This window comes from Bombina bombina, chromosome 1 (assembly GCF_027579735.1).
Source record: "Bombina bombina isolate aBomBom1 chromosome 1, aBomBom1.pri, whole genome shotgun sequence".
Lineage (NCBI taxonomy): Eukaryota > Metazoa > Chordata > Amphibia > Anura > Bombinatoridae > Bombina > Bombina bombina.
In genome coordinates this window covers 594,000,327-594,020,511 of record NC_069499.1, presented here as the reverse complement: position 1 = coordinate 594,020,511, position 20,185 = coordinate 594,000,327, and the positions used below count along the sequence as shown (strand labels likewise).

General features: G+C 38.9%; 1 protein-coding gene across 2 annotated transcripts in view; it reads right to left on the bottom strand.

Moving 5' to 3' along the window:
- Positions 1 to 20,185, bottom strand: part of MCM3AP (minichromosome maintenance complex component 3 associated protein) — a 338,223-nt gene that overhangs the window by 233,282 nt on the left and 84,756 nt on the right. For both annotated transcript variants that reach the window (XM_053698891.1, XM_053698892.1), the window contains exons 13-14: positions 19,600 to 19,796; positions 19,413 to 19,513 (exon numbers count right to left, since the gene is read on the bottom strand). In XM_053698891.1, the coding sequence (XP_053554866.1) occupies positions 19,413 to 19,513; positions 19,600 to 19,796 (298 nt within the window). The remainder of the gene's footprint in view (positions 1 to 19,412; positions 19,514 to 19,599; positions 19,797 to 20,185) is intronic.

Below are 20,185 nucleotides of genomic sequence, written 5' to 3'. Positions count from 1 at the left end.
ATCTCTTTTCTGTTTCAGAGTAAATAGTACATACCAGCACTATTTTAAAATAACAAACTCTTGATTGAAGAATAAAAACTACATTTAAACACCAAAAAACTCTAAGCCATCTCCGTGGAGATGTTGCCTGTACAACGGCAAAGAGAATGACTGGGGAAGGCGGAGCCTAGGAGGGATCATGTGACCAGCTTTGCTGGGCTCTTTGCCATTTCCTGTTGGGGAAGAGAATATCCCACAAGTAAGGATGACGCCGTGGACCGGACACACCTATGTTGGAGAAATATACGCTAAAATATTAGCCAATCGCTTGAATTTGATATTACCTGATATTATCCACCCTGACCAGGTGGGCTTCATTAAAGGAAGGGAAGCCAAGGACAATACAACCAGACTGCTCCACTCACTGCAATGCGCACATTATGATCTTTCACCACTTACCCTACTATCTACAGATGCTGAGAAAGCATTTGACAGGGTGGACTGGCAATTTATGTGGTCCACACTGTCAAAATTCGGCTTCTCTGAGTTATTCATCAATAGAATAAAGGCACTCTATCACAATCCGAGTGCAAAAGTAAAAGTAAATAACACTATTTCTCAATCTTTCCCCATTTCCAATGGAACCCGTCAGGGCTGCCCACTCTCACCCCTATTATTTGCTCTCACAGTCGAAGTATTAGCATTACAAATCAGAAGTTGCCAACAAATCCAAGGCCTCAAGTTTGGGGATATAACCCAAAAATGCCTCTTGTTTGTGGATGATGTGATCTTTACATTGGGGTCCCCGACTACTTCTCTACCGGTCCTAATACAAATACTAGACGACTATAAACAAATCTCCAACTTCACCATTAATATGGAGAAGTCGGGAATAATGCTGATTAATTTAACTCCTCAAGAAATCCTCAGTATAACACAACACACAAAATTTCTATTAGTCGATAAACTCAAATACCTAGGCTTAACGATCCCCAAAGATATACATAAATTATTCCCCGATAATTTCATTAACCTTCAAAATAACATATTACCTTATTAGAAAATTGGCATAGACAAGGACATTTATCTTGGCTTGGACGGATAAACACAGTGAAAATGATGATACTACCTAAATATCTATATCTTTTTCAAACCCTACCCATGGCCATACTGAAACCTTTTCTTCGTAAACAGCAAAAATTGATTAATTCCTTTATTTGGTCATACAAACGACCCAGAATAGCCCAACACACTATGTACTTGAGTAAGGAGGACGGGGGGTTGGGTGTCCCTAATTTACTTAATTACTACAAAGCTGCACATCTGGCCAGAGTCGTGGCATGGAATCATGCCAACCCCTCAAAGATTTGGATACAAATAGAAAGCTATTTATCACGAGTTTACCACATGAGAGACTTGCCTTGGATACCCAAAGACTCTAGACCGCATATCATACAACTCAACGATTACATTAAAACCACCTTGGCTATATGGGATGATATACTAACACATACAAAAGGAGTATCCACAATAATATCTCCCTTAACCCCTTTCCTTCAATACCACCTATTTCTCAAACATAGCCGCTTTACGCATACCCCTGCCAACAAACTCCTTACGGCCTTACCAATATACTTAATAACCACCCCCTCAGGTGTGAAGGACAGAGCCACGCTTAACGAAGAGCTAGGATCACCCTTTCATTGCTGGTACTCTTATTTACAGATCAGACACGCCATTAACCACAGCCCTTATAAAGAAACGATACTGAGACCCTTAACTGCTTTCGAACAGTTATGCGCCAACCCAATAATAGGTAAAGCGCATCTATCCATGATATACAAAATCCTCAGAGGCTCATTCCCTGAGAAAAAGCCAACATACTTAAAGAGATGGACAGACGAGCTCCTCACTGACCTAGACGTAGAGGCTTGGAGACGATGCTTCTGCCGCACACATTCCTCTTCCATTTCCTTGACCATTTCCGAACTAAATTACAAAATACTAGCTCGGTGGTATTTAACCCCACAACGCTTGAAGGCTATATACCCTACCGCCTCCTCCAGTTGCTGGAGATGTGGAGAAGAGGGTACCATCATCCATATTTGGTGGTCTTGCCCTCTCCTAAATAACTTTTGGAACCAAATAGAGAGACGCATATCTAATATCCTGGGCACTAACATTACTCTATCTCCACAAATCATTCTCCTTAGTCACATTCCTAAGCTCACATGTGTCTACCGCAAGAAACTGCTTTTATTAATGCTATCGTGTGCTAAGAGGTTAATTCCCCGATTGTGGAAAACACAAGAGATACCCACGGTCGCCCAATGGCAATATGAAGTAAGCCATATTCTTACACTAGAAAAGATGCATTATTGCTATCTAGGTAAACAAGATATGATATCTAACATTCAGTTTATATGGGAGCAGGGTTCTCATGACCGTACTTATTAGGCTTATTCCACAACTTTCCCTTAGCGTTAACAATCACATACCACCCCGCCCTTGGGACCTTCGCGACATAATCATAATCCTCCAACACAAATATTACGTCAAACCAGATGGGATAAAACCCTATACCCTTTCCTTTTAACCCTTTTTCCCTAAGCCCTACCCCACTCACCTAACCACACTTCCTCTTGTACCCCTTCTTGACTACCTTCACCCAGGTCTGTCCTGGTGTGACTCACCGCTACTTTTAGCTAATCCTTAAAAAATTTCTTAAAAAACTTGGTCACTGATTATTGAAGGTTGCTGTTCCAGTGAATTGTTACTTTAATGTTGATATAAGAAATGTACCTTTGTCGCTTGTTTATCAGTGTACCTCTTGTCAATAAAAATCATTTAAACAAAAAAAAAAAAAAAACATAACTAAACAAGTAAACATAACATACATAGAGGCCAAAATGTTGTAAATGTACATATGAAAAGGGGGAAAAAACAATAATTTTGAAAAAAACAATAATCTTTGACAAAGACAAAAGAAATATAACTATAACAAGAAACAAGGACAGAAGCCTTATACATAATATATAAAATATAACATATTAAATAAAAAATAAAAAATAAGTACTACAAAAATAGAGACAAATAATCTGAAAAATACAACTGCTTGCCTTTTATCACATTAAACTCACTGGCAAGAAGGATATTACAGATGTTTAACTTATACTAAAACAATCTATGAAAAGACATAAGCACACACACTAAGAATTCTCACAATAACATATATAAATGCACATGTTAAACACATAGGTAAAGTAATGAACGTCTCCAAAAAAGTATATCACATTCCCCACTAAGAAACTCTAATACATGTAAAAATTCCACAGAATTATGGAGCAACAACCTATTCACGAAACTTTTTCACCCAAAATCAATAGAATTAAGATATTAAACACATAGATAGAACAATGTTTTTTTGAAAAACTTACACTTTTAAAATCTAAACCCTTTAGAAGATATATTTCACAATTATGTATGGGAAAGGGTTTATATATGATTCTGAATACATGAGGTTTTCTATATAAATACACAGCATAATACTTATAACCAACACTTGACACATACATTTCAAAGCACTGATCAGGATTATTACCTCTTGCAAATTAAAGCGAGAACACAATAATACACGATTGAGACCACAATATAATTTATTTAAAGAAAGTCCCCTAAAATATAGGAATATAAATAAACACACGATATAAGATTAAAAGGAATAAAAGTCCGCCCAAAACACTTAAAATAAAGAGTGGAGCATAGGCTTGAGAACTGTGTTTTTATTTTTATTTTTATCTTAAGAAACGATACACAACAATTTATATGCGCTCACAGATGAACTAATAAGTTTGAAGCATAATAGTAACAGGTCAGGGTGTATAAAGGTTAGATAACCCTATATTAACAACGCAAAGAGAGGACTAAGAGACAACCTTCCAGGAGGAGGAACAACAAGCAAACAATAGGGATTGGTCAAGAATAAGATCCAATCAGGAAGATGGACATGATATTTAAATCCAGACTGCACAGCACACAAGCATCTTGATAAAGGCCCCAGGCTGAAACGCGTAGAGATTGCTGACAGTCACAGGATATCTAAATACAGAACCCAGCAGGTGAGAGGTCTTTCCCGTGTTCGGGCTGGCTAGGACAGGTACATCGAGCCATATCCCACTTTCCAGGGACAGACTCCATATGTGTAATTCCTATCCAAGGATCCAGTAATCGTTCCAGCCTCAATCACCTGGCTTAAGGGTTATACAGACACGAGGAGAAATCCACAATTGGATCAGAAAATACCTGAAGGACCCGGATTTAAACCAAAGAAAGAAAGCAAGGGAGAACACACGGAATTACTTCACCGAAAGACCGGCCGGTCACAACTTTAACTGAGGAAATCCAGAATATGGACAATATACCAAGGTTTTTATAATAAGAGAAAATCTGCCTATACACGCATATATGACAGATAAATCTACAAACTACCATTTATAATTGTGACAAACCACCGTAGACCTGGAATATCAATGTCTGAGTAAAAATACGTGGTATTAACACTTATCTAGCTAGTACACTGAAAAATTAGATCTGTACCGAAAAATTGTAATTGTAACAAACATAATATACGATACATGTATGCTAAGGAAAAGAAACTTTTTGCCTTGTATTAAATGTTGCAAATTAGAGCTGCTTTCATAAAACCACGATTATAGTTTAAAACCAGCAGTAATACTGATAGAATATAACAAGTATAAATTTTAAATACAAAATTGTTTTAATGATGTTTTAAATCTAGATGCCGGCATCTATGTGTTAGCTTTTATTGTCAACTAACTCACGATAGGAATCTTACCTGTATAGGAATAAAATACATATATCTTCAAACATATGCTCCTTTTTTTCGTCATATTTTACAATAATATCTATGAGATGTATAAAAAACCATAGGACATAAGACTATCCTAAAAATATAGGAATTATTCTACCATCCCGGTTATATGATCAAAATAAACCGGGGATCCTCATATATCCAAATAGTAATCCCAAAATTGGAGAACCCAAAACAGGGACACCCTCACATTCAGATAAAAATCGATCCGAGATCACATACATTTATTTCACTTTATAAGACTCGCAGCTGTTTAGCGCTATCCCAATCACTTTCTCTTTTCTTCTAAATTTTGGTGATAGTGTTTTTGAGGTTACATCACCTTTCGGGATTAGCTAAGAGTCTGAGTGTAGAATCTTTGTATTAACCTCACCCCCTACTGATTCTGACCAAGGCCTGACAGAACGATTGCACGTCTGGTACATCCGCCAGACGTTTATATAACAAAATAGACAAGGCAGATATTTGACCCTTTAGGGAACTTGCCGATAAACCCTTCTCCAAACCCTCTTGGAGAAAAGACAATTCTAGGAATCCGAACTCTACTTCAAGCGTAGCCTTTGGATTCACACCAATACAGATATTTTCACCAAATCTTATTGTAAATTTTACTGATAACAGGCTTGCAAGCCTGAAACATAGTCTCAATGACCGACTCCAAAAAAAACATTCTTAGATAAAATTAAGCGTTCAATCTCCAAGTAGTCAGTTTCAAAGAAACTAGATTTGGATGAAGGAAGGACCCTCGAAGTAGAAGGTCCTTTTTCAGAGGAAGTTTCTAAGGGGGAGAGATGACATCTCCACTAGGTCTACAAACCAGATTCTGCGAGGCCACGCCGGAGCAATAAGAATCACTGACGCCCTTTCTAGCTTGATCCGAGCAATGACTCGAGGAAGAAGAGCGAACAGGCAAAATGACAGAAATTCCAAAAGAACTGCCATAGTATACCAGAACCGCTTGAGGGTCCCTTGACCACAACCAGTACCTCGGAAGCTTGGCATTCTGACGAGATGCCATGAGATCTAAATCCTGCTGTCCCCATTTGAGAATCAAGCTGGAAAACACATCCGGATGTAGTTCCCATTCTCCCGGGTGAAATGTCTGACTGTTAAAAAAAAAATCTGCTTCCAAATTGTCCACTCCTGGAATGTGGACCGCAGATAGACAAAAATTGAGGGTTTCTGCCCACTGAATAATCTTGGACACCTCCTTCATGGCCAAAGAAACTCTGATGATTGATATAAGCCACTGAGGTTATATTGTCCTACTGAAATCTGATAAATTGTGCGTAATCTAACTGATGCCAGGCCAGAAGAGCATTGAAGATTGCTCTTAGCTCTAGAATGTTTATGGGGAGGACATACTCTTCCCGAGTCCATGATCCCTGAGCCCTTAGAAGGCCCCAGACTGCTCCCCAATAAGGCTGGGGTCCATTGTCACCATCACCCAGGTAGGTCTGCAAAAAACAGGTTCCCTGTGAAAGATGATCCTGAAACAACCACCATGGAAGAGAATCTCTTGTCATCTGATCCAGATGAATTCGCAGAGACAGACCCGCATAATCCCTGTTCCACTGTCTGAGCATGCATAACTGCAGAGGTCCGAGATGGAAACGAGCAAAAGGAATAGTGTCCAGGGTGGCAGATTTTTTTTTTTATATCAAAAACATAAATTTATGTAAGAACTTACCTGATAAATTCATTTCTTTCATATTAGCAAGAGTCCATGAGCTAGTGACGTATGGGATATACAATCCTACCAGGAGGGGCAAAGTTTCCCAAACCTCAAAATGCCTATAAATACACCCCTCACCACACCCACAAATCAGTTTAACGAATAGCCAAGAAGTGGGGTGATAAGAAAAAAGTGCGAAAGCATAAAAATTAAGGAATTGGAATAATTGTGCTTTATACAAAAAAATCATAACCACCACAAAAAGGGTGGGCCTCATGGACTCTTGCTAATATGAAAGAAATGAATTTATCAGGTAAGTTCTTACATAAATTATGTTTTCTTTCATGTAATTAGCAAGAGTCCATGAGCTAGTGACGTATGGGATAATGAATACCCAAGATGTGGATCTTCCACACAAGAGTCACTAGAGAGGGAGGGATAAAATAAAGACAGCCAATTCCGCTGAAAATAATCCACACCCAAAACAAAGTTTAAATTTTATAATGAAAAAAAATGAAAATATAAGCAGAAGAATCAAACTGAAACAGCTGTCTGAAGTACTTTTCTACCAAAAACTGCTTCAGAAGAAGAAAACACATCAAAATGGTAAAATTTAGTAAAAGTATGCAAAGAAGACCAAGTTGCTGCTTTGCAAATCTGATCAACCGAAGCTTCATTCTTAACGCCCAGGAAGTAGAAACTGACCTAGTAGAATGAGCTGTAATCCTTTGAGGCGGAGTTTTACCCGACTCGACATAAGCAAGATGAATCAAAGACTTTAACCAAGACGCCAAAGAAATGGCAGAGGCCTTCTGACCTTTCCTAGAACCGGAAAAGATAACAAATAGACTAGAAGTCTTTTGGAAATCTTTAGTAGCTTCAACATAATATTTCAAAGCTCTAACTACATCCAAAGAATGCAACAATCTTTCCTTAGAATTATTAGGATTAGGACACAATGAAGGAACCACAATTTCTCTACTAATGTTGTTAGAATTCACAACCTTAGGTAAAAATTTAAAAGAAGTTCGCAACACCGCCTTATTCTGGTGAAAAATCAGAAAAGGAGACTCACAAGAAAGAGCAGATAATTCAGAAACTCTTCTAGCAGAAGAGATGGCCAAAAGAAACAAAACTTTCCAAGAAAGTAATTTAATGTCCAGCGAATGCATAGGTTCAAACGGAGGAGCTTGAAGAGCCCCCAGAACCAAATTCAAACTCCAAGGAGGAGAAATTGACTTAATAACAGGTTTTATACGAACCAAAGCTTGTACAAAACAATGAATATAAGGAAGACTAGCAATCTTTCTGTGAAAAAGAACAGAAAGAGCAGAGATTTGTCCTTTCAAGGAACTTGCAGACAAACCTTTATCCAAACCATCCTGAAGAAACTGTAAAATTCTAGGAATTCTAAAAGAATGCCAAGAAAAATGATGAGAAAAACACCAAGAAATGTAAATCTTCCAGACTCGATAATATATCTTCCTAGATACAGATTTACGAGCCTGTAACATAGTATTAATCACAGAGTCAGAGAAACCTCTATGACTGAGAATCAAGCGTTCAATCTCCATACCTTCAAATTTAAGGATTTGAGATCCTGATGGAAAAAAGGACCTTGCGATAGAAGGTCTGGTCTTAACGGAAGAGTCCACGGATGGCAAGTAGCCATCCGGACAAGATCTGCATACCAAAACCTGTGAGGCCATGCTGGAGCCACCATCAGAACAAACGAGCGCTCCTTTAGAATCTTGGAAATCACTCTTGGAAGAAGAATTAGAGGCGGAAAGATATAGGCAGGATGATACTTCCAAGGAAGTGACAATGCATCCACTGCTTCCGCCTGAGGATCCCTGGATCTGGACAGATACCTGGGAAGCTTCTTGTTTAGATGAGAAGCCATCAGATCTATTTCTGGAAGTCCCCACATCTGAACAATCTGAAGAAATACCTCTGGGTGAAGAGACCATTCGCCCGGATGTAACGTTTGGCGACTGAGATAATCCGCTTCCCAATTGTCTATACCTGGGATATGAACCGCAGAAATTAGACAGGAGCTGGATTCCGCCCATACCAGTATTCGAGATACTTCTTTCATAGCCAGAGGACTGTGAGTCCCTCCTTGATGATTGACATATGCCACGGTTGTGACATTGTCCGTCTGAAAACAAATGAACGACTCTCTCTTTAGAAGAGGCCAAGACTGAAGAGCTCTGAAAATTGCACGGAGTTCCAAAATGTTGATTGGTAATCTCGCCTCCTGAGATTCCCAAACCCCTTGTGCTGTCAGAGACCCCCAAACAACCCCCCAACCTGTCAGACTTGCATCTGTTGAAATCACAGTCCAGGTCGGAAGAACAAAAGAAGCCCCCTGAACTAAACGATGATGGTCTGTCCACCAAGTCAGAAAGTGTCGTACAATCGGTTTTAAAGATATTAATTGACATATCTTTGTATAATCCCTGCACCACTGGTTCAGCATACAGAGCTGAAGAGGTCGCATGTGAAAACGAGCAAAGGGGATCGCGTCCGATGCAGCAGTCATAAGACCTAGAATTTCCATGCATAAGGCTACCGAAGGGAATGATTGAGACTGAAGGTTTCGACAAGCTGAAACCAATTTCAGACGTCTCTTGTCCGTCAGAGACAGAGTCAAGGACACCGAATCTATCTGGAAACCTAAAAAGGTTACCCTTGTCTGAGGAATCAAACTCTTTGGTAAATTGATCCTCCAACCATGTTCTCGAAGAAAGAATACAAGTCGATTCGTATGAGATTCTGCTAAATGTGAAGACTGAGCAAGTACCAAGATATCGTCCAAATAAGGAAATACCACAATACCCTGTTCTCTGATTGCAGACAGAAGGGCACCGAGAACCTTTGTAAAAATCCTTGGAGCTGTTGCTAGGCCAAACGGCAGAGCCACAAACTGGTAATGCTTGTCTAGGAAAGAGAATCTCAGAAACTGAAAGTGATCTGGATGAATCGAAATATGCAGATATGCATCTTGTAAATCTATTGTGGACATATAATGCCCTTGCTGAACAAAAGGCAGAATAGTCCTTATAGTTACCATTTTGAATGTTGGTATCCTTACATAACGATTCAATATTTTTAAATCCAGAACTGGTCTGAAGGAATTCTCCTTCTTTGGTACAATGAAGAGATTTGAGTAAAACCCCAGCCCCTGTTCCAGAACTGGAACTGGCATAATTACTCCAGCCAACTCTAGATCTGAAACACATTTCAGAAATGCTTGAGCCTTCAATGGATTTACTGGGACACGGGAAAGAAAAAATCTTCTTGCAGGAGGCCTTATCTTGAAGCCTATTCTGTACCCTTGTGAAACAATGTTCTGAATCCAAAGATTGTGAATCGAATTGATCCAAATTTCTTTGAAAAATCGTAATCTGCCCCCTACCAGCTGGGCTGGAATGAGAGCCGCACCTTCATGTTGACTTGGGAGCTGGCTTTGGCTTTCTAAAAGTCTTGGATTTATTCCAGACTGGAGATGGTTTCCAAACTAATACCGCTCCTGTAGGGGAAGGATCAGGCTTTTGTTCCTTATTGTGACGAAAGGAACGAAAAACGATTAGTAGACCTAAATTTACGTTTAGATTTTTTATCCTGTGGTAAAAAAGTTCCTTTCCCCCCAGTAACAGTTGAAATAAATTATTAGCATGTTGAAGAAGGTTAACAATGCTATGGGAATTATGATCTGTTACCTGTTGCGCTAAAGCTTCCAACCAGAAAGTTGAAGCTGCAGCAACATCCGCTAAAGATATAGCAGGTCTAAGAAGATTACCTGAACATAAGTAAGCTTTTCTTAGAAAGGATTCAATTTTCTTATCTAAAGGATCCTTAAAGGAAGTACTATCTGCCGTAGGAATAGTAGTACGTTTAGCAAGAGTAGAGATAGCCCCATCAACCTTAGGGATTTTGTCCCAAAACTCTAATCTGTCAGATGGCACAGGATATAATTGCTTAAAACGTTTAGAAGGAGTAAATGAATTACCCAAATTATTCCATTCCCTGGAAATTACTTCAGAAATAGCATCAGGGACAGGAAAAACTTCTGGAATAACTACAGGAGATTTAAAAACCCTATTTAAACGTTTAGATTTAGTATCAAGAGGACTAGATTCCTCTATTTCTAATGCAATTAAGACTTCTTTAAGTAAAGAACGAATAAATTCCATTTTGAATAAATATGAAGATTTATCAGTATCAACCTCTGAAACAGAATCCTCTGAACCAGAGGAATCATTATCAGAATGATGATGTTCATTTAAAAATTCATCTGAAAAATGAGAATTTTTAAAAGACCTTTTACGTTTACTACAGGGAGTGCAGAATTATTAGGCAAATGAGTATTTTGACCACATCATCCTCTTTATGCATGTTGTCTTACTCCAAGCTGTATAGGCTCGAAAGCCTACTACCAATTAAGCATATTAGGTGATGTGCATCTCTGTAATGAGAAGGGGTGTGGTCTAATGACATCAACACCCTATATCAGGTGTGCATAATTATTAGGCAACTTCCTTTCCTTTGGCAAAATGGGTCAAAAGAAGGACTTGACAGGCTCAGAAAAGTAAAAAATAGTGAGATATCTTGCAGAGGGATGCAGCACTCTTAAAATTGCAAAGCTTCTGAAGGTGTGCAATACTCAGAGACATGGCCAAGGTAAGAAAGGCTGAAAGACGACCACCACTGAACAAGACACACAAGCTGAAACGTCAAGACTGGGCCAAGAAATATCTCAAGACTGATTGTTCTAAGGTTTTATGGACTGATGAAATGAGAGTGAGTCTTGATGAGCCAGATGGATGGGCCCGTGGCTGGATTGGTAAAGGGCAGAGAGCTCCAGTCCGACTCAGACGCCAGCAAGGTGGAGGTGGAGTACTGGTTTGGGCTGGTATCATCAAAGATGAGCTTGTGGGGCCTTTTCGGGTTGAGGATGGAGTCAAGCTCAACTCCCAGTCCTACTGCCAGTTTCTGGAAGACACCTTCTTCAAGCAGTGGTACAGGAAGAAGTCTGCATCCTTCAAGAAAAACATGATTTTCATGCAGGACAATGCTCCATCACACGCGTCCAAGTACTCCACAGCGTGGCTGGCAAGAAAGGGTATAAAAGAAGAAAATCTAATGACATGGCCTCCTTGTTCACCTGATCTGAACCCCATTGAGAACCTGTGGTCCATCATCAAATGTGAGATTTACAAGGAGGGAAAACAGTACACCTCTCTGAACAGTGTCTGGGAGGCTGTGGTTGCTGCTGCACGCAATGTTGATGGTGAACAGATCAAAACACTGACAGAATCCATGGATGGCAGGCTTTTGAGTGTCCTTGCAAAGAAATGTGGCTATATTGGTCACTGATTTGTTTTTGTTTTGTTTTTGAATGTCAGAAATGTATATTTGTGAATGTTGAGATGTTATATTGGTTTCACTGGTAAAAATAAATAATTGAAATGGGTATATATTTGTTTTTTGTTAAGTTGCCTAATAATTATGCACAGTAATAGTCACCTGCACACACAGATATCCCCCTAAAATAGCTATAACTAAAAACAAACTAAAAACTACTTCCAAAACTATTCAGCTTTGATATTAATGAGTTTTTTGGGTTTATTGAGAACATGGTTGTTGTTCAATAATAAAATTAATCCTCAAAAATACAACTTGCCTAATAATTCTGCACTCCCTGTAGAAGGAGGAATAACAGACATAGCCTTCTTAATAGATTTAGAAACAAAATCTCTTATATTAACAGGAACACCCTGAGTATTAGATGTTGATGGAACAGCAACAGGTAATGGAACATTACTAAAGGAAATATTATCTGCATTAACAAGTTTGTCATGACATTCATTACAAACAACAGCCGGAGGAACAGATACCACAAGTTTACAGCAAATACACTTAACTTTGGTAGATCCAGCATCAGGCAGCGATTTTCCAGAAGTATCTTCTGATTCAGGGTCAATCTGAGACATCTTGCAATATGTAATAGAAAAAACAACATATAAAGCAAATTTGATCAAATTCCTTAAATGACAGTTTCAGGAATGGGAAAAAATGCCAGTGAACAAGCTTCTAGCAACCAGAAGCAAATAAACAATGAGACTTAAATAATGTGGAGACAATAATGACGCCCATATTTTTTAGCGCCAAAAAAGACGCCCACATTATTTGGCGCCTAAATGCTTTTAGCACCAAAAATGACGCCACATCCGATAACGCCGACACTTTTGGCGCAAAAACGTCAAAAATTACGCAACTTCCGGTGACAAGTATGACGCCGGAAATAACAAAGAAAATTTTTTGCGCCAAAAAAGTCTGCGCCAAGAATGACGCAATAAAATGAAGCATTTTTAGCCCCCGCGAGCCTAACAGCCCACAGGGAAAAAAGTCAAATTTTAAGGTAAGAAAAAAATTGATTTATTCAAATGCATTATCCCAAATAATGAAACTGACTGACTGTCTGAAATAAGGAATATTGAACATCCTGAATCAAGGCAAATAAATGTTTAAACACATATTTAGAACTTTATATAAAAATGCCCAACCATAGCTTAGAGTGTCACAAAAATAAGACTTACTTACCCCAGGACACTCATCTACATGTAGTAGAAAGCCAAACCAGTACTGAAACGAGAATCAGTAGAGGTAATGGTATATATAAGAGTATATTGTCAATCTGAAAAGGGAGGTAAGAGATGAATCTCTACGACCGTTAACAGAGAACCTATGAAATAGACCCCGTAGAAGGAGATCATTGAATTCAAATAGGCAATACTCTCTTCACATCCCTCTGACATTCACTGCACACAGAGGAAAACCGGGCTCCAGCCTGCTACGAAGCGCATATCAACGAAGAATCTAGCACAAACTTACTTCACCACCTCCATAGGAGGCAAAGTTTGTAAAACTGATTTGTGGGTGTGGTGAGGGGTGTATTTATAGGCATTTTGAGGTTTGGGAAACTTTGCCCCTCCTGGTAGGAATGTATATCCCATACGTCACTAGCTCATGGACTCTTGCTAATTACATGAAAGAAACGGAATCTATTATGGTTCCCCTTGTAGATGGAATTAAGGAACTCTTTTCCAGATTCACCTTCCAACCATGAGAGTGCAGGAAGGCTAAGAGCAACTCTGTGTGGGAGTTTGCTAAATTAAAAGACTGGGCCTGAACTGTAATACCCTGTAACCAGAGCACTGCCAACAGAGATCCCAGAACCTTTGAAAAAATTCTGGGAGCTGTAGCAAGACCGAAAGGAGAGCCACAAATTGGAAGAGTTTGTGAATAAAAGCAAAACTCAGAAACTTGCGATGATCCCTGTGGATGGGAACATGAAGGTACACATCCTTTAAATCTACAGTAGTCATAAAATGACCCTCTTGAACTAAAGGAAGAATGGAATGAATAGTTTCCATTTTGAAAAACAGTACTCTGAGAAATTTGTTTAGATTCTTGAGATCCAAGATTGGTCTAAAGGTTCCCTCTTTCTTGGGAAACGCAAACCGATTGGAGTAAAATCCCAGACCCTGCTCCTGAATTGGAACAGAAACTATCACCCTCATTTTGGATAGATCCCGAGCACAACTAAAGAACGCTTCTCTTTTAATCTGGTTGACAGATAATCTTGAGAGAAGAAATCTGCCCCTGGGGGGAAAGGTCTTGAATTCTGGTTTGTATCCCTGGGACACAATGTCTATCGCCCAAGGATCCTGAACATCCTGAACCCAAACCGGAGCGAAAAAAAACAAAAAAAGTCTGCCCTCCACAAGATACGGTCCCGGATCGGGGGCAGACCCTTCATGCTGACTTTGGATCATTAGCTGGTTTCTTGGATTGCTTTTCCCTCATTCCAAGATTGGATGGGTCTCCAGGAAGGCTTGGACTGTTCCTGACTTGTAGAGGGAGAGGAAGGTTTACCCTTGCAGTTTCGAAAGGAACGAAAATTTCTGATGTCCCTTCTGCTTATTTCTCTTATCCTGAGGGAGAAAATGTCCATTTCCTTCTGTAATATCAGAAATAATCTCAGCCAAAGCTGGGCCAAACAAGGTCTTACCCTTGTAAGGAATAGCCAAAAGCTTAGACTTAGACAACACATCTGCCGACCAAGATTTCAACCACAAGGCTCTGCGAACCAGAATGGCAATCCAGTTATCCATAGGGTCCTTAAAAGAACAGCTATCCTCTATGGGAATTGTAGTTCTCTTAGCTAAAGTGGAAATTGCCCCTTCCACCTTGGGGACCATTTGCCAAGACTCCTTAATAGAGTCATTAATGGGAAACCTCTTCTTAAAAATAGGAGAAGGAGAAAAATGGTACCGCCTTGGGGACCATTCCAGCTTCTCTCATTCCTTAACAATAAATTCTGTAGCCCAATCTGGTACAGGAAAACATTCCAGCATGGAAGGTACATCATAATACTTGTTAAGTTTACTAGACTTATTAGGGTTGACAACGACAGTAGTGTCAGAGTCGTCCAGAGTAGCCAAAACCTCATTGAGTAGTAAACGGAGGTGCTCTAGCTTAAATTTGAAGGATACAACTTCAGCATCAGAGGAAGGAATTACACTGTCAGAATCGGAGATCTCACCTTCAGATGCTACCGAAGAATCCTCCCCATCAGATCTATGAGAGGGAATATTCGCAATAGCCACAAATGTGTCAGACACCTTACGCACTGATTGTTTAGACTTCTTCTTGCGCTTTCCCTATAGCATGGGAAAGACAACGCATCAGAAAACTTCAGAAGACATGAGGGTAACAACGTCTTGCAAGGAGACCCCAGACCGAGCTTGAGAGGAAGCGCAGGGCACTGTATTAATTGTTAATAACATTTGGGACACCTGAGGAGAAATATGCGGTATATTTTGAACACTTTCAGAAGACTCCTGGACAGCATCCATCTAAGACAATGTTGGCTCAAAAGGTCTATCCTTAAAAATTAATGTTCTCTCAACACATGAGGAACAGAAAGGAATTGGTGGTTTAATGTTAACATTCAAACATAAAGGACATCTATAATCTAAAACAGAGGCTTGAATTTAATAAAAATTTTAAACAGAAAAAAAACTTTACTGTTTCTTTAAATTTTAAAACGAAACTTCTTTATTTTTGATGCAATGCAAAACGGAACTGCTGTATTTATTAATGAAATACAATAACGTTACCAAAAAATAAAAACAAAACCTCAAACAGCCTCTTACACCTCAGCTATAGCTCTGCTGAGGTGCCAACCTTGCTTGATACTATAAATATGTTAATGTGAAAAGCGGAGGTACACAGAGCTGTATAAATGATGCCAGACGATCATTTGATCGATATGAATAAAAAATGGCCAGTTGCAATGTTTTTCTCCTCCATATACAAGAAGGGACAGAATAATAAGTGCGTAACTGCTAATTTTACCGCCACACATGCCCCGCCCATCGTGGGCGTAGCAAAAATAACGTTTATCTGACATTACCAGTGAAACTCTGTTAATAACAGAAATGTCACAAACATTGAGCCAAGTCTACTCAAGTCCCCAGTGCCTGCAATTTACTGCCTTACATAATCCCCTAAAAACACTAGGAGTAATGTAGCCAATGTCCCATATCAGGGAAATAATAAAGTGCCATAAGTATTATTTTTCTTAATACTGCTTAAGAAAATAAAGTTAGCACTTGCCTCATAAAATCTGCCTGGCAGCTCACTAGGTTTGAGAGGTACTCTCCCTCACATGGACCTGTGGAAAATAATAATAAGGGCAACACTTTTATTTAAATATAAGGGAGGCGCAGTGAGAATTATGTCCCACAAGTTCCCTTTGCTTTAAAGCCACCAATGCTCTACTGAAGAGACTGAAATAGACTACAGCTACAGCCTGGAGTAAAAACAGCACATACTTGTACTGCAAATAAAATAATAAAATCTTGATTGAAGAATCTTTCCAGACACCTAACTTTACCACTTCCTTACTCTAACGTAGGCAAAGAGAATGACTGGGGTTGGAGGGAAGTGAGGTGATATTTAACAGCTTTGCTGTGGTGCTCTTTGCCGCCTCCTGCTGGGCAGGAGTGATATTCCCAATTGTAATTAGATGATCTGTGGACTCGTGTCATGTATACAAAATTAATCTTCCTATATTCTGGGATAGTAGACAGAAGCCATTATTATGGTTAAGATATAAGAGATTTTCATAGGAATGAAGGGAAATATCACACTGGTGGGCTTAGTTATATGCTCATTTTAGGTCAGTTACAATCCTTCATAGTGACAGGGTGAGTAATAATATAGCAAGGGGTCCAGATATTTTAAAGATCCACCAAGTACTGAAAAATTAGTAGGGCTCTAGAAGCTGCAAACTATGTTGCATAAAGGCAATACACTTAATTATGGTGTGTCTCCTAATTGCTCCAACTGGGTGAGGTTTGATGACTATACCTTTGATGACAATCCAGTGGACCTACTGCCTGGATGGATGATGGTTTGTCAGTGGCACCCAGCGTGGGTACTGGAACCGAATAATGGTGGTGGGTACTCCTTATCGAAGGCCTTCAAAGGAAGTGAGCTACTCGGCCATCCCAAAGCCGCATGGACTCTCAAGTGCCGAGGTCTTTTGCAAATATAAGCCACCCGCTTGTCGAAGTGTAGCATGGAACCGTGTGCATTTGAGGGCAGGGTGCACAGAGCTCGCACTAATGTGAGGCCATTCCACGAGGCAGCCTGCTCCGCTCCCTACATGCTTTGGATTTTGTTTGTGGTCTCTAAGAATGCTCATTACAAAAAAATGATATCAAGAATGCTATGATACAGGTGTTTATCCTGAACATCTAAGATATCATTGCATGTTATATGTTTTGTGAGGTCATTATCATTACAAAAGTAAACGGTAAAGTAAAAAGCGGCAAATGAAAAATGGGAAAACAAGAGAAAACAGCCAGAGGCTATAAAGAAAAAAGGAAAGTAAAAGAAGAAAGATGAAGTCTAGAGTGAGGTGATTATGGTGGACCATGACGACGGAAGAGGAGACAGAGAAATTATATATTTCTTTGGAATCTAGTAACATCTCTCATAGTACTGCACTTATGATGTAGCCACACTTCTGGTGTTTGAAAATAAAAATGGTCACTTAAAGGTTCAAAGACTAAAAAAATTGTAATAAGTTCTTCATGTTCATAAAGACATAAACCGAAAAAATTAGTATACTGATGGCTAAACTAGGGAACTTGTCAACACACGGCTCAATACATTTTGGGCAGAACTTTTTGTAAGGTTGATTCTAGAAGGGATGTGAATTCAACATTTCATGTTACATGTCATAGACAACTGAGCACCACATGAATAAAGGGACAAGCAATACAAGGAGAAACTTTAAACACATTAAAAAAATATCCACTGAAAAACAGCTCCAGTACAAGCATAAATGACCTTCAACTAGCTCCCTATTTACGCTCCATTGTAACAAAACTCTTTGAAAGGTTGCAATGTACACAAACAACGATTTCTCACATCAAATTAATTCTTGACCCTCTGCATTCTGGATGCCCTAAATTATATATCATGAATTCCTCTGCCAGACTGATCATCACAATAACTACTCATCTACTGTAATTGTCAATACCTTCATTGGCTGCCTTTAATCTCTAAAATACATTACAAAATCCTAACCCTAACATGCAAGGCCCTAAATATCACTGCACTCTCCTATCCTCAACCCTTGACTTCATATTTTCTCCTACCTCCCCCACTTTTCTATGCCCAAACCTACTTATTTCATTCTCTCGTTAACTCACATTCAAGACTTTTTCTAAAACGGCATACATATTATGGACGTCTCTGGCTTGCCCCAAACTTTTCAGAGCTTCAGTTGCTCTCTAAAACACTACTATTGCTCTCTAAAACACTACAATTCATATATGCTTATAACCTACATTATCCTACCTCTCTGTTCTCACCTCAACTCATACTCCCCTTGTACTCTTTTTGGCATGTAAGTGCACCAACCTACCTGTCTAGTATACTACATTTTTACAAGGTGGCCTACATTAAATGACAGGTCATAAATAAAGTGCGTTTGTTTTACCCATTCCATCAACATTTTGTAGCTGTGTATGTAAATTTTACTCTGTCATAATGAACCTGTGTGTAAACACTGCAGAACATGTTGGCACACTGCAAATAAAATTAAATTGCTATTTTTATTAATAATAATAATAATAATAATAATGTTCATGAGCCTTGAATATAGCAATGTTAGCACAGGTTCCTAAATCAGAAAGAATGGCATCCATTAACAATACTGTACAATAGACGTTTGTCATTGTCAAATGCTTCAACCCTTCACATTGTCTCTGTACTTCAACAAATATTTTGTGAGATAGATGAAAGGACTGGAAGGACTTGCTGAAGACGTTTTGACATATGAACACTTCTGAAGGTTATGCTTTCATCTAGTGGGGTGGAATAAACTTTATCTATCTCACAGAACCAGTTTATGCTTTGTCAAGAGACAGAGAGAGAAAAAGATAAGGGAATTAACAAGTCAAATAGCACATAGCACGTACTGTTTTTCCAAGTGAGAAACAAATTAAAATAAACAGAAGGGAGAAGGTGGTAGTCATCATACATCATGTTCATATAAAGTAGGCCTAAAGGAAAGAAAGCAGTGCACACATATCATGCAAGAGGAGTTTGGGAGTAGTGACATTTCCTCATGGCTGGTTTGCTGCATAGGATGACAGCAGATAGTGTATAGAATACTACAATAAAACCATATCACATGAGAATTTACAAATATACATGGGGGGTGCTGTCCTTACTTACATGCTCATGAAGTCTGAAAGGGAGAGGATTTTATCTTACCTTAAAGCAGAAGAAACAAAGGCAGCTCCAGACTGGCCAAGTTCAGCACTGTGCTCTCTTACAAGCTCATCCACTACTCCCTCAACCACAGCAGCAATGTCCTGCAGTAAACCATGCAACAGAAGTTAGATGTCAGCCATAACAATCAATAACTCAAGCAGTTATTTCTAATCATCTCATCAATTACCTCATCACAATAGAGTGGTTTGGGTGGGGACGGGGGACGCTTAGGTGGGGATGGTGCTTTTATCACAGGTGGCATAATCGGTTGGAAAACAGACTGGCTTGCAAAAGGTGAAGGTTCTTTAGCATCTGGGAGCAGCACAGCAGTCTGTTTATTGATTTGTATCTCAGGTTCAAAGATTTTCTCCTCAGATTTTTCTGCTAAAAGATACAGTGATACAATTAATAAAATAGAAGAAATAAAGCATTTTTGATACAAAAAAGAACAGAACTGATAAGGAATTAGATGGTGAGCAAGACTTAAAGGGTCAAACACTTTGAAATGGTAATATAAAATGAAAAATTGTATATATATATATATATATATATATATATATATATATATATATATATATATATATTAAAAAAGTCTGCAATATACTTTATTTATTTTGTCCCCTTTTCTTGTAATTCCATTCTGAAATTGTGAGCTTTTCAGTACAAAACACTGTTTTATTCCACACAGCTGCATGCGTTAGAGACCTATTTATAACTGCCCCTAATTGGCCACAGCAGAGAAGATAACCTAAGTTACAACATAGCAGCGCCCA